The sequence below is a fragment of the Amblyraja radiata genome, chromosome 3 (assembly GCF_010909765.2).
Source record: "Amblyraja radiata isolate CabotCenter1 chromosome 3, sAmbRad1.1.pri, whole genome shotgun sequence".
NCBI lineage: Eukaryota > Metazoa > Chordata > Chondrichthyes > Rajiformes > Rajidae > Amblyraja > Amblyraja radiata.
Window position 1 is genome coordinate 89,702,617 of NC_045958.1, and position 15,608 is coordinate 89,718,224.

At 45.8% G+C, this 15,608-nt stretch overlaps 1 protein-coding gene across 1 annotated transcript; it reads right to left on the reverse strand.

Moving 5' to 3' along the window:
• Positions 1-170: 170 nt before the first annotated feature.
• Positions 171-13,941, reverse strand: LOC116971269 (histone PARylation factor 1). Its single transcript, XM_033018300.1, has 8 exons — positions 13,808-13,941; positions 10,662-10,824; positions 8,434-8,620; positions 7,148-7,246; positions 5,656-5,806; positions 3,706-3,793; positions 1,823-1,995; positions 171-442 (listed from the first exon to the last, which is right to left on the reverse strand). The coding sequence occupies exons 1-8, from the start codon at positions 13,850-13,852 to the stop codon at positions 311-313; spliced, it is 1,038 nt and encodes a 345-aa protein (XP_032874191.1). The 5' UTR covers positions 13,853-13,941; the 3' UTR covers positions 171-310.
• Between the last annotated feature and the right edge of the window lie 1,667 nt (positions 13,942-15,608).

Consider the following 15,608-nt stretch of genomic DNA (forward strand, 5'->3'; position numbering starts at 1 on the left):
CAGCATCTCTGGAGAACATGGATAGGTGATGTTTCGAGTCTGGACCCTCCTAACTGGAACATCATCTATCCATGTTCTCCAGAGATGCAGCCTGACCCGCTGCATTCCTCCAGCACTGTGTCAGATTCAAATGGATGTCAATATCATTATTTTTTTTAAAACAAGCATTATTAAAGCACCAATGAATCTTTATTGTAAAAAACAAAACACTCATTCTTCAAAATAATACAATCCAAATTGAAAATGCTAGTAACTATGTAGTAAACATGTAGATTCAATGCTGTGTTGTCACAATCCTTTCATCACAGCTTCAACCTTTAAGTTGGTCCAAATCGTCCCATTTTCTCTTGGCTATGTGAGCTTCAACAATCTCTGCAAAGAGGTGACTCTTTAAGAGCTTGTAGGCTAGAGGTAACAGTTGCCGCACCACCTTGTGGAAATACTGTAAAGAGAAGAATGTGTCTTCGTGAAATAATTTAAACCTAACAAGTCAATGCTGCTGCAGGTCACTTGGTTTAGTTTAAATTAATTTGGAAATACAGCATGGAAACAGTCCCTTTGGCCCATCGAGTCCACGCCAACCATCGGCCATCCGCTCATACCCGTTCTCTGCTATCCTACTTCGCATGCACTCCCTGCACGTTAATGACAATTTACAGAGGCCAATTGACCTACAAACCCACACGTTTTTGGGATGTGGCTGGCAACTTGGAGCCACGCGTTCAGAGGGAGAACGTGCAAACTCTACACTGACAGCACCCAAGGTCAGGATCGAACCCAGGTCTCTGCCATTGTGAGGCAGCGGCTCTACCAGCCTACATCTATAAGGTTAAATTAAATTTTGGGGAAAAAAAAGAAATTGATAGATTAACTGACTTAATAATCCCCAGTGAGTAGATAAGTGATAGAATCTAGTGCAAGTTGATGATAATGTGGGAATCATAAAAGGCCATGGTAGGACTAGTAAAAAAAGTGTGCTGGACAGTCGGTGGAATCTCATCATAAGTCAATCTGAGTGGCACAATGGTAGAGCAGTTGCCTCACAGCACCAGCGACCCACGTTAGATTCTGACTAGGTAGACAAAAGTGCTGGAGAAACTCAGCGGGTGCAGCAGCATCTATGGAGCAAAGGAAATAGGCAACGTTTCGGGCCGAAACCCTTCTTCAGAGGTGTGCTGTCTGCGGTGTTTGTACATTCTCCCTGTGACAGTGTGGGTTTTCTCCAGGTGCTCCGGTTTCCTCCCACATTCCAAAGACAAACAGATTTGTAGGTTAATTGCCTTCTGTAAATTGTTCCTAGTGTGTGCCTATAGAACTAATGTAAATTCCCTATGGAACTAGTGTGAACACCCTATAGAACTAGTGCGGGTTCCCTATAGAACTAGTGTGAACACCCTTACTAATCAATAATCTGTCAATCTACGCTTGAAAAATACCCAATGACTTGGCCTCCTCCACGGCCATCTGTGGCAATGAATTCCAGATTCACCACCCTCTGCTAAAGAAATCCCTCCTCATCTCCAATCTAAAGGTACGTCCTTTTATTCTGAGGCTGTCCCTCTGGTCCTAGACTCCTACTACGGGGAATACATCCTCTCTACCTCTCCACCTCAACTCTATCCAGGACTTTCTCCAGCGAGTGCAGACCCAGAGCCATTAACCCCTCATATGTTAACTCTTTATTCATTTATTCGAGAGGTACGCACTACACTGACCTAACCAGCACTTACTTTTCAAGACAACTTTAGTTAACCGTACTTCATTGATAGATCTGGTACCCACTCATATTAGAAGCTGTGCTGAAGGTCAGTCATCTACTCACGTGCGATCCATAACAGAAGAGGTCGATCCCAAGTTCATATCCCATGCCGTAGTCACATTCATCGTTTGCAAATTGAACATAGGTTATCATCTCTTGGATCGGGGCAAAAGCTTTGATCCGGGCTTCATCACTTGGGGCTTCTACGATTGCTTTGCAGATCTTTTTAAGACTTCCTTTTTTGTTTTGGAGAGAAAGAAATGATGGTTATTTCTACACACATTATCACCGATCAGTACAGCACAGGAACAAGCCCTCGGCTCGCAATGTTCATGCCGAACCCGAGGCCAAGTTTTTTACAAAAAGGGACACAGCATGGAAACAGACCCTTCGGCCCACCAAGTCCAGGCTGACCATCGATTCTCCGGTCACACTAATTCTATGTTATCCCCCTTTTGCATCCACTCCCTGCACACTTGGGGCAATTTACAGAGGCCAATTAACCTGCAAACGTAAGTGGGATGTGTGAGAAAATCAGAGCACCCAGAGGAAACCCACGTGGTCACAGGCAGAACGTGCAAACTCCATGCTGACAGCACCCAAGGTCAGAATCAAACCCGAGTCTCTGCCGCTTTTAAACATTTAAGTTCTGATTGATATCTGAAACACACTATCACAGAAAGTGGTGGAATCAGACACAGTCATGACATTTCAGAGACATTTAAGCAGTAAATAGGCAGGGCAGAAATGAATACCTAAGTGTAGGCAAATAGGATTAATGTAGATGGATAAAGAGGTTAGCATAGACGCAGTGGACCAAAGGGCACTGTGGCACAGCGGTAGAGTTGCTGCCATATACCGTAGCTCCAGGGACCTGGGTTCGATCCTGACCACGGGTGTTGTCTGTACAGAATGTACACGTTCTCCCCGTGACCACGTGGATTTTCTCCGGGGTGCACCGGTTTCCTCCCACTCTCCAAAGACATGCAGGTGTATTAGATTTGGTAAAATTGTAAATTGTACCCAGTGTGCAGGATAGTGCTAGTGTAGGGGGTTAGCTGGTCGGCGCTTGACTGGGTGGGCCGAAGAGCCTGTTTCCACGCTGTATTTCTAAAGTCTAAAGTAAAAGTAATGTTCTGTACTCTACAACTCTATGACCCTAATGTCATAGAGTTTTTTTAAAATAGAGATTGACTCACAAAATGAACTCGAGGGCCTGAGCTATAGGGAGAGGTTGATCACCCTCGGACTCTATACCTTGATACGCCTGAGGATGAGGAGGTGATCGGTGATCTTATTGAAGTGCACAAAATCACAAGAGGAATAAATCAGATAAATGTCGATCAGGGGAATTGAGAACAAGACATAGGTTTAAGGCAAGGGTTTCCAACCTGGGGTAAATCTACCCCCAGGGGGTAAATTATGCCGACTCAGGGGGTAAATTATGCCGACTCAGGGGGTAAATTTGTTGATTCTGGATTTGTACATATTTTTTCTCATTGACTGACTTTGTTTGGTTCTGGTATACTGGTATCTGTTCATTATTAGTTGTTCATAAATAAGTGAAATAACATTGTTATGTGCTATTAAAGTTGCCAGGGGCGAACGGGACGAAAAAGGTTGGGAACCCCTGGTTTAAGGTGAAGGGGAACAGATTTAATAGGAACCCGAGGGATAGCTTTTTACAGAAAGGGTGGTGGATGTATGGAATGAGCTGCCAGAGGAGATAGTTGAGGCAGATACTATCATAATGTTTATGAGACATTTAGCCAGATATGTGGATAGGGCAAGTTTAGAGGGATATGGGCCAAACGCGGGCAGGTGGGACTAGTGTAGATGGGACATGTTGGTTGGCGTGGGCAATTTGGGCCGATGGGACTGTTTCCATGCTGTATGACTCAATGACTATGATTCTATGAAGAGGTAAATAACGTATCAAAACGCACCGTCAGTCTCGGGAAGTTCTCTGTAACCCACGCCACTTTTATCTATTGGAACAACCAAACCTGCACCATGGAATGTTTTTGTGGAAACCTGGAAATAAAGGCAGAAATGACTGCGCTATAACTATATAAATAACTCCGCATTCAGAAACAAAACAGCAACATTTGGCCAGAGGCTTAATTGTTCATCCACACAAGCTGGAAAAGTGCAGAGAAGATTAACGAGGATGTTGCCATGACTCGAGGGGCTGGGCAATAGGGAGAGGTTGGGTGAGCTAGGACTTTATTTTTTTAGACTTTAGATACAGCATAGAAACAGGCCCTTCGGCCCTCCAAGCCCGTGCCGATCAATGATCACCCCATACACTAACACTATCCTACACTCTAGAGACAATTTACAATTTTATTAAAGCCAATGAACCTACAAACCTGCACGTCTTTGGAGTGTGGGAGGAAACCGGAGCACCCAGGGAAAACCCACACGGTCACAGTTGCCTGATAACAGCTGGGAAGAAACTGTCCCTGAATCTGGAGGTGTGCATTTTCACACTTCTTGCCTGATGGTAGAGGGGAGAAGAAGGAGTGCCCCGGGCGAGACCTGTCCGTGATTATGCTGGTGGCCTTGCCGAGGCAGCATGAAGTGTAGATTGAACTCACTCACCACTTGTTGCAACAGGTGGTCATTGAGAAAGTAGCTGGAAAAGAAGGCACAGAAGTAGGGGGGTGGAGAGTAGGTGTTTGGTAGAACGACACAGTGACGTAGCAGTAGAATTGCTGCCTCAATACCAGAGACCTAGGTTCAATCCTGAACTTGGGTGCTGTCTGTGTGGAGTTTGCGTGTTGTCCCTGTGACTGCGTGGGCTTTCTCTGGGTGCTCTAGTTTCCACCCACCCCATGGCAAAGATGCGTGGGCTTGTAGGTTAATTGCCCCAAGTGTATAGGGAATGGATGACAAAGTGGGATAACACAAAACTAGTGCGAACAGGTAATCAATGGTCAGTATGGACTCGATGGGCCAAATGGCCTGGCTCCATCGTTCAATCAATTCAATCAAACTTGCCAACCAGAGAAGAGTCGATTATGTCTACTCTGTTTCCTGTTAGTTAACCATTCTTCTACCCATGCCAATATGTTGGTTCCTTCCTATACTGTGAATCTTTATTTTCTTCAATGGAACATTGTTATCTGTAATAAAGGCAGAGTTACAGAGCCTATTACTTTGCCTTTGTAACAAGCAGAGTAACAGGCTGTTTACTGGCTGAAGAGAAATTGGAGAGAATAGGAAATGGGATTAATGAGGGGTCAGTGTAAATGGAAGAGGGTGGGGGGTTGATGGTCAGACCACACTCGGTGGGCCAATGGGCCTGTTTCCCTGCTGTATCTTTCTATGACTCTGGCAAGAATTGTACATCATTTATGAGAGACGCAAGGAACTGTAGGTGTTGGAATGTTCAGCAAAATGCAAAGTACTGGAGTAACTCAGCGGGTCAGGCAGCATCTGGGGTGGAGATGGACAGATGACCTTTCAGATCTGGACCCTTACTCAGCCTGATTGTAGTAGTAGTGGAGTCGAAGACCATGGGACATAGGAGCTGATTTAGACCATTTGGCCCATCGAGTCTGCTCTGCAAGGGGTGAAGCTTGGCAAGTGATACAGGTGAGGAAGGGTTGATTAGCAGGTGGGAGGAATAAGTGGCAAAGGCTATTGGTTATAACGTGATTTCTATCGGAAACTTGAGAGAACCACTTAAATGTTATTTGGGAAGTTGACAAGCCAGAGATAAAAAAAACTGCTTTGGGGGAAAAAAAGTGTAGGGAAAAGAAACAATTTCTATGTGATCTCCCAGCAGTAATCAGACACATTGTCTCTAAAGAACATAGTCTGTCTGTTTCACCATGGGAGGCCATTGAAATTGACAAGAATCGCCTCTGGGCAGAAGCACAAAAACGTACCTTCCTATCCCTCGCTTTCATTCCTTTCGTTCTTTGCTCTAGAGAATAATTCAATTTCTTTGCCATCGCCGTCAGTTTGGTCTCCAGCTCCTTCAGCGAACTGATCTGCCGTTTATTACTTATTTCCTTCAATCTTCTATTTAAAAGTAGGCTGGAAAAAAGAAATTTGAGTTAGACACAAAATGCTGGAGTAACTCAGCGGGTCGGGCAGCATCCCTGGAGAAAAAGAATAGATGATGTTTCGGGTGAGAACCTTTCTTTAGAATGCCAAGCCAAAACGTCACCTATTCCATTTCTGCAGAGATGCTGCCTAACCCGCTGAGTTACTCCAACAATTTGTGTCTACAGTATAAACCAGCATCTGGAGTTCCTTCCTACACAATGTAAGAGTGAAGGGTTCGAAGGGACAACAGCTACACTTAGAAACATGTAACTGGAATTTTATAACTTCCCTGTCTGTCTCCCATAAAAGCCACCTGGCCACATGGCCAGCACACAATTAAAGCTAATCTAAACGCAACATACGCAGAGGTTGCATACGGAGCAGGGTCAGTCCTGCCGTGGTTTTTCTTCAGGAGAGTATCCCTCTATGGAGTTCCAGCTACAACAGGGACACTTAGCTTACTGTACTTTAGTTCAGAGATACAGTGCAGAAACACGCCCTTCGGCCCACCGCATCCGTGATGACCAGCACTATCCTAGCACTAGGGACAATTTACAATCTTTACCAAAGCCAATTAACCTACAACACCACAATGGCAAACAACCCATGTTTTCACAACAATATCACTGAAAGGGAACATACTACTTCTATTACGTTCGACAAACTGGCTACGACATGATTTATATCGGTAACGGACCATTTATAAGTTACTTTAGAAATTGACAAGCCATGGAAAAAAAGCTGCTTTGCGAAAAATATGTTTATGGAAAAGACTGTTTTATGTAACCTCCCCGCAGTAATCAGACGGCATTGTCTCCTAAGAACACAGTCTGTCAGTTTTATGGCGAGGGCTCATTGAAATTGACAAGAACCGTCTCTAATGACAAGAATATGACATGTCTGTATTTTTAGCTTTCAGCAACATAAATAACTTACAGCCACTATAGCTAGAGCTATAAAATGTAGGAAGGAACTGCAGATGCTGGTTTACACCAAAAATAGACAAGGCGCTGGAATAATTCAGCTGGTCAGACAGCATCTCTGGAGAAAAGTAATAGGTCTGAAGGAGGGTCTCAACCAGAAACGTCACCTATTCCTTTCCTCCAGAGATCCTGCCTGACCTTCTGAGTAACTCCAGCATTTTGTGTCTATTTAGTTATAGCTATACTTATAGCTAAAAAATAGGTTTGTGTAGATTGCCCCGATGGTGTAGGATGAACTGGTGTGCGGAGCGATCATTGGTCGACTTGGACTCAGAGGGCTGTTTGTACACTGTATCTCTAAGCAGGTTCTGTTCTGTCTCAGCTTCCCACAGTAGAACATACTCACTTGAGCGAGCAAAACAAGTTGTCTCCCATCTGGAGCAATGAGCAGCCTTTCTTAGCCTCGCCCGCAGCCACGAACGCTGGCAGCTCGTCAGGAGTGTCTCTGCAATAGATGCAACACACCGGAGGGTGAGGGAATTCTGAGCACTAGCTTGGAGGAGTGCAGACCTAGTCTCAACCCAACATCATCCCGGGCATCATGAACACACTATCATCTTCAACATCCAATCCCTCCACCTTGGTCGCAGTGTTTTCCATCTACAAAATGCGGCAGAGCAACTCATCAATGCGAATCGGACACCAGATCCCAAGCTCACAACCCACGTATGGTTCAGGAATCGCTCCATCCAAGACCGCAACAAATTGCAGAGAGTTTTGAAACGTAGCCCAGACCATCACGCAAATCAACCTCCCTTCCATTGATTCCATCTACACTTCATGCTGCCACCGGCATACTCAAGGACCAGCCCCCATCCCTCTTCTCCCCTCTACCAACAGGCTAGAGGTACAAAAGTGTGAAAATGCACACCTCCAGATTCAGGGACAGTTTCTTCCCAGCTGTAATCAGCCAATTAAACCATCCTATCAACAACTAGAGAGCGGTCCTGACCCATCTACCTCATTGGAGACTTTCAAACTAACTTAAATCAGATTTTACTGGAGTTTATCTTGCACTATATGTTATTCCCTTTAACTTGTATCTGAATACTGTGGACAACTCAATTGTAATTGTTTCTAGTCTTTCCGCTGACTGGATAGCACGCAACAAAAAAGCTTTTCACTGTACCTCAGTACACGTGACAATAATATATTAAACAAAACTAAGCCAAAGATTGCTGGCAGGTGGCACAGTGACGCAGCTGTTAGAGCCACTGCCTCACAGCGCTAGTGATCTGACCACAGGTGCTGTCTGTGTGCACTGAGTTTGCACGTTCTCCCTGTGATGGTGTACATTTCCTCTGGGTGCTCCGGTTTCCTCCCACGTCCAAAAGACATGCAGGTTTGTAGATTAAATAACTTCTGTAAATTGTTCCTAGTGTATAGGATGGAACTAGTGTACAGGTGATTGTTGACCTATTTTAGAGACATTCAGACATGTACATGGATAGGATAGGTACGGAGGAATATTGGCCAAATCCAGGCAGGTGGGGACTTGTGCAGATGGGGCATGTTTGTCTATGTGGGCAAGTTGGGCCGAAGGGCCCGTTTCCACTCTGTATGACTCTGTGACTCCATACTCAAAAATTGAACAGCCTCAAAGTGTCCCCTGTGCTTCAGTCTTCCCGTTACCTGAAATAGCCAAGATGATACTGCGTCTCATAGTCTCCAGCGATGACAGTCTGAAATTCGGGTGGGTCGTAGAAATACCTCCAGTGCAGAAAGTAATTAGGTTCCACATTAGTTGTTACTTTATGCTTTCCCGCTAGTATATCGTAGGGCCCAACGAGCTGTAGCCCAAGACTGGAAGTCAGCGCGTCTGTTTAAAACATAGAAACAAACACAAGCACCAAGTCAGTTTGAACAAAGTGGAATATCAGTCTGCGGAGAATCCGGTCACTCCTGTTTCCGTCATGCCCCATGCGTCAATTTGTGCTCGATGGTTTGCATGGACTTGGTGTAGCGGGGACACACGGTGTCCACGGGACTTTGGTGGACTTCCGTTAATGCTGGTCACCATGGGGGGGGGGGGGGGGGGACATGGACAAGGATGATAATGTTGTCATCTGATGATCGATTGATTGATGTTTGCAAACCGCTGGGCAGTTTTGATCTTTCCAGTACTTTGGTAGCTGTGATTATTTGAGTAAAAGCACCTTTACTTTGGAAATACAGCGCCAAAGCGTCGTCCGTCCATTCTACCCACAGATGTTACAATGAGCCCCTGAGTTACCTTTTGTTTCCCTCAAGATTTCAGCAACGGCAGTTCCTTGTATCTCCCTCAGAAAAATGATCACATCTTCTTAGTTTAGAGATACGGCATGGAAATATGTTCTTCGGCCCACCAAGACCATGCCGACCAGCGACCACTCCATACACTAGTTCTATCCTACACACTAGGGACAATTGGTAAATTACAGAAGCCAATTAACCAGCAAACCTGCATGTCTTTGGAGTGAGGGAGGAAACTGGAGCACTCAGAGAAAACCCACGCGGTCACATGGAGAACGTACAAACTCTGTACAGACAGCAGCTGTAGTCAGGATTGAATCCGGGTCTCTGGTACCCTGTACTGTAAAACAGCAACTCTACCGCTGCACCACTGTGCCGCTCCTCCTTGTTAAGGGCATGGACTTGATGGACCGAAAGGCCTGCTTCCGTCCGGCATGCTGCACCCCTCCACCCCCATTCAATTCTGCACCTCTAAATTCTACACCCATGGACGATTCTCAGAGGCCCATTATTCTGCCAACCTCGTTTGAGATGTGTAAGGAAAGCGGAGCACCCGAGGACATGCCAACATTGGTATAAAGCAAAGGGTAGAAGCAGGAAACTGCAGATGCTGGTATACAGAAAATATATAGAAACTGCAGGAGTAACACTAGGGCAGGCAACATCTCTGGAGAACATGGATGTTTCGGGTCAGGGCCCTTCTTCAGACTCATAGGTGACCTAAGGCAGCAACTCTGGAGAACATGGATAATGCTTCAAGTCAGAGAGAGTCGAAACAGATCCTACAGCCCAACTTGCCCATTATGAACAAGATGCCCCATCTACATCTACACCAGTCTCACCTGACCACATTTGGCCCATATCCCTCTAAACCTTTCCTGTCTGTGAACATCCAAATGTTTTCCCTGAACCTTCTTAATTCCTGACACGAAACGCCCTCCAGAGATGCTGCCTGACTCTCCGAGTTACTCCAGCACTTCATGTCTCGTGGTCTCAAGAATCATCTCCCTCACTTTCATACTCCTACTGGAGAAAATAACAATGGATTCTGGGCAGAGATCACAGAGAATGGATCCATATTTCGTTTAGTTTTATTGTCACGTCTACCAAAGTACAGTGGAAAGCTTTTTTTGTTGTGTGCTATCCAGTCAGAGGAAAGACTATACATGATTACAATTAAGCCATCCACAGTGTACAGATACAGGATAAAGGGAATAACGTTTTGTGCAAAATAAAATCCTGTAAAGTCCGATTAAAGGTAAACGGAAGGTCCCTAATGAGGTAGATGGTAGGTCGGGATCGCTCTCTAGTTGGTGATAAAATGGTTCATTTGCCTGATAAGCAGCTGGGAAGAAACTGTCCCTGAATCTGGTTTGTGGTCTCACGCCTCTGTACCTCTTGCCTGATGGGAGAAGGGAGAAGGGGGAGAGACCAGGGTGAGACATTATGCTGGCGGTCTTGCCGAGGCAGCGTGAAGACTGGATTGCCTGGAGTTTGAGGAGATGAACCCAACGAGATGCATAAGAGCCTTACCCTACTATTCTGGGAGAGCACTTGGCCGGGCAGCTCTCCACCTGCAACTCTCTGTGAATGAGGGGTAGGTGAGGCACAAAGGAGTTGGGACTTACCGCATGGATTCCCTGGATTCAGCTCCTCGCAAAACTGCCAGAGGTGGTAGAAGTCCTCGGGCATCGGCAGCTGGTACAGATGTTGAAGTTCCTGTTGCAGATCTTCGGAGATGCCAGACTCCCCCCCTCGGTTTTTCTTCCCATCTTCTGCCGGATTCCTCGTCTGAGGGCGACACGGGAAAAATGCAGTGGCTTCGGATATATTTGGAAGCAAAAGATAACACCCGGACTCAGCCAATCTCCGGGGACTTCCATCAGCCCACTGCACCTCATATCTATTGTGCGTTTGAGTTTTAGTTTAAGATTACCGTTAAGTTTAAGCTTACGTGTAAGTTTACATTTAAGTTTATGTTTAAAGTTTTACTTGTACGAATGATGAATTAGAGCGTAGAACAGTACAGCGTAGGAACGGGCTCTTTGGCCCACAATGTTTGTGCCGAACATGATGCTAAATTAAATTGATCTGAATTGCCTGTACATGATCCAACTAGGGAACACTATTTGCATTATACAGGCTGGTTTGATAATAGTCCAGGATGGCACCGAAGCTAGGCGAATCTTTAGCGTGCTGGTCGCAGAAGGGGATCTGCTATCATTCATTACAATCGCTCCACTCTTTTAAATCTTTACTTCAACAGCAGTTCTTCCAAACTATCTTCATCGGATTTTATTTTGCATTAAACGCCATACCCTTTACCCTGTATCTGTATGCTGTGGTCGGCTCAATTGTAATCTTGTATAGTCTTTCTGCCATAGTGGTTCGACGTGGCCATGACTGTAGTGCTCACGTCACAGACAGGAATAAGTAATGGAAGCATGTGTACAATCTGTAGGCACCTTTGCCACCACAAAAGGATGAAACAGGAGATAAACACAAAGTGCTGGAGTAACTCAGCGGGTCAGGCAGCATCCCTGGAGAACATGCATAGGTGACGTTTCGGGTCGTGACCCTTCTTCTAGTCTGAAGAAGGGTCCCGACCTGAAATGTCACACGTCTTTTTCCACCAGAGATGCTGCCTGACCCGCTGAGTTACTCCAACACTTTGGTATAAACCAGCATCTGCAGTTCTTTGTTTCTACCCCAGGAAGAAACAGAAGATGGAATGGGCCTTGCAGAAGACACAAGAGACTACAGATGCTGGAATATGGAGCAAAACACAAAGTGCAGGAGGAACTTGGCAGGTCAGACAGCATCCAGGGACGAAAGTGACATTTCGGGTCAGGACTTGGTAATAATGCGATTTCTATCAAGAACTTAAAACTTTGGAAACTGACGCGTTAAAAAAACTGTCTTGGGTACAAAACAGTGCAGGGGGGAAAACTGTTCCATGACGACTTCTCATCGCGACCCAAAATGTCACGCCCATTGCCATCCACAGATGCTGCCTGACCTGCTGAGTTCCTCCAGCAGTTTGTTATTTTATGTAATCCCTATTGGTAGTCACATCTTTGGCTGGGCTGGCTTCACAATTTTGGGGGGGGGGGAGGTTAGGGGGGGGGAGAGGCCGCTAAGCTAGTCCCTCCATGACCAGAGACCGGGAGCATGTGACGGGCGAGGAATGAGGCCGGTGGGAGAGGAGAGGGAACCGGGGTCTAGCCTAACCACCGCACCCTCGAGGTCGACTGCAGGAGGTGCCCCCGGAGAACAAAGGAGGACGGGCGAGAAGAGGGTCGTGGGTTCACTGGTCATCCATGTGTCCAAGGAAGGCGATGGCTGGAGGCCCGCAGCAACCCGGGGCTTGCCTGGAACGGGCACCGCTCATAATACCTACAGCGTGGACTGGACGTAGAAAATTGTGCCAAAACATGGCGGCTCTTGCAAGGGGGCTCAGTGGACTATTTCTGTACAATTTGCTAATTGGGGATTGTGCTTAGGTATGGCAATACTGTACTGGACTGTATGTAAAAAAATAATTTCACTGTGCGTTTGCACACGTGACAATCAAAGCACCATTGAACCATTGAAACACCTGCAGACATAAGAGATCACAGATGCTGTAACCTGGATTAAAGTGCTGGACGAACTCTATGGGTCAGACAACATATTTGGAGGGAAATGGCCAGATGACATTTTTGGTCAGGAGCCTTCTTCAGGGACAGTTTCTTCCCAGCTGTTATCAGGCAACTGAACCATCTTAGCACCAACTAGAGAGTGATCCTGACCTCCCATCCACCTCATTGGAAACCTTTGAACTGTCTTTAATTGAACTTTGCTGGATTTTATCTTGCACGAAACGTTATTCCCTTTATCCTGTATCTGTACACTGTGAACGGCCTGTTTGCAATCATGTATAGTCTTTTTGCCGACTGTTCAGCATGTACCTCGGTATATAAAAAGCTTTTCACTGTACCTCGGTATACTTGAAAATAATAATAAACAAAACCTTAAACTGAACAGTGTAGGTAAGAACTGCAGATGCTGGAGTAGACAAAAAATGCTGGAGTAACTCAGCCGGTCAGGCAGCATCTCTGGAGAAAAGGAGTAGGTGACGTTTTGGGTCTTTACCCTTCTTCAGACTGAAAGTAGAAGGGGGAGGGAGAGGGAAATAAATTGTAAGCGAGAAAAAGCCAGAACAAACTGATCTGCTGAATAGTTTTAAGCAGCAGAAGTCAGGGTTGTAGGCCTTCACCTGCATTTCCTGATTCCCTTGTTGATACAAGCAACTTTTAAGGCCCGTTGTTCCTGACCTGAGCATATTCTTGTGTCATTTCTAAACCAGCAAGATTTTGTAGATATTGGGGAAAAAAATAATATTCCAAGGCAATGATACAGAAAAGGTAAAATATAATTAGTTATTCTGTTTTCTATATTTCCCCTCAGCCTCCGCACATTGGGTCTATGCATTTTATGTTAAAATTGCATATTTGTTGCAGAATGCACCGGATTAGGCCTGTCCCTACTCAACCAAGTTAAAAGACCGCGGAGTTGCCCCAGCATTTTGTGTCTATCTCTGGTATAAACCAGCATGTGCAGTTGCTTTTTATTGCACATTATCTCAGGCATCGGTACCAGCGGAGGGAGGCCTCGCCGGCTCCCCGCATCCACGGCACATCGAAGGCTGCCAGGAACAGTTGCGGGATACTTTGTAACAATAACCATTGCTGCTACAATGTAGCTCCTGCCCCTCCCCATCCGCTGCCTGTACCTCCGAGCTCCGGCCGCTCGCTTTCCTCTTCCCGCGCCCCGCCATCACCAGCAACAAGAAAATTAACTCCACCGCGCTGCAAATAATGCAGGGGCAGGCCGTTCCCGCCAGCTCCCTCCGCCACAGGGACGTTATTTTTCTCCACCACATGACCAAACCCCCTTCCTCCACCACAGGACCAAATCCACTGCCTCCACCACAGGACCAAATCCCGATCCTCCACCACAGGACCAAATCCCCTTCCTCCACCACAGGACCAAATTCCCTGCCTCCACCACAGGACCAAATCCCCGTCCTCCACCACAGGACCAAATCCCCTTCCTCCACCACAAGACCAAATCCCCTTCCTCCACCCCAGGACCAAATCAGCTTCCTCGAAGGTGACAGTGGACCAATCAGCCCACAGCCAGACTGTCATGTGAACCAATCAGGTAGCAAACCCACGGGAGCCAATGAGAGTACGGGGCAGTGTGACCAATGGGAGTGCGGGGTGGTGTGACCAATGGGAGCACAGGGTGACTGTCAGTAAGTGGAGCGATATTTAACCTGTGGGATAATGTTGGCACTGATTTGAAGTATGGATGTAAAAAATAATTTCAAGATATTCGTGAACAATTTTGATAATACTAATTAATAATATTACTGAAGATAAAGTCTATCTTCTTTAGTCAGAGGATGGTGAATCTGTGGAATTCATTGCCAGGAGATTGGAGGTAGGAAAAGGCCTGAACAAAGCAACAAAACAGGGCCAGCAACTAATGACCAAGAAAGCGTGAAGCCCATAATGGCCCATTGTTGGCTGGGGAAGAAGTGAAAACGAGAGTGAACAGTGGAACTAGTAGGATGACTAAGGTGTTCAGCAAAACGACCGCCCAGTCTGCGCTTGGTCTTGCTGATGTATAGGAGCTCACATCAAGAACAACAGATACAATAGATGAGGTTGGAGGAGGTGCAAGTGAAACTCTGCCTCACCTGAAAGGACTGTTTCTGTTGTATTATTGTTAAAATATTACCGTTTACCCCTTCTGATGGTTCCACGAGTTTGGTGATAAGAAGCTAGGATGGGATAATAGTATTAAAAACAAAGCTGTAGTCTGTGAATAGAAGTCTGCCTTGGGTGTCTCTCTTATCCAGATGTGCCAGAGATGAGCGTAGGGCCAGTGAGATGACATCAGCCGTGGACCTGTTGTGGCGGTCGGTGAACTGCAGTGGGTCAAGGCTGCATTTGGGTTTCATCATTGTAATTCTTGAATAGTTTCGTTTATTATTGTCGCATGCACCGAGATACAATGAAAAGCTTTTTTGTTGCATGCTATCCAGTCAGCGGAAAGACTACATGATTACAATCAAGCCTTCCACAGGATAAAGTATAGCGTTTAGTGCAAGGAAGAGTCCGATTAAAAATAGTGTGAGGATCTCAAATGAGGAGATAAGAGGTTAGGACTGCCTTCTAGTCTAGACATGTTCAAAAATCACAAACATATTGAAGGGTCTCCACCCGAAACGTCACCTATTCCTTCACTCCATAGATGCTGCCTCATCCGCTGCATTGCTCCAGCATGTTTATCTACCTTCGATTTTTCCATTGCATTTATTGGCTGCAGGACAGAAGGATTTGTGCTGTAAATAGTGATGGAATAAACTATCCAATTTTCACCTTTGTAAAAGAATAAATTGTAATTGTAAAAAGGTCAAATGGTAACAGGACATCTGTCATGGCGTTTGGCTTGAGCTGTGTTGTTTGCTCAGTGTCTATCAGAGGTGTATGACTTAGAACTGTTCTTCGACCATTCTAAAGAAA

Coding starts and splice junctions, on each gene's coding strand:
- LOC116971269 (XM_033018300.1), bottom strand. CDS start 13,852: ATGGCGGGGCGCGGGAAGAGGAAAGCGAGCGGCCGGAGCTCGGAG. Junction 3,794..5,655: donor TGAAAGCGAGGGATAGGAAG/GTACGTTTTTGT, acceptor CTTTATTTCCAG/GTTTCCACAAAAACATTCCA. Junction 443..1,822: donor TCTTCTGTTATGGATCGCAC/GTGAGTAGATGA, acceptor TTCTCTTTACAG/TATTTCCACAAGGTGGTGCG.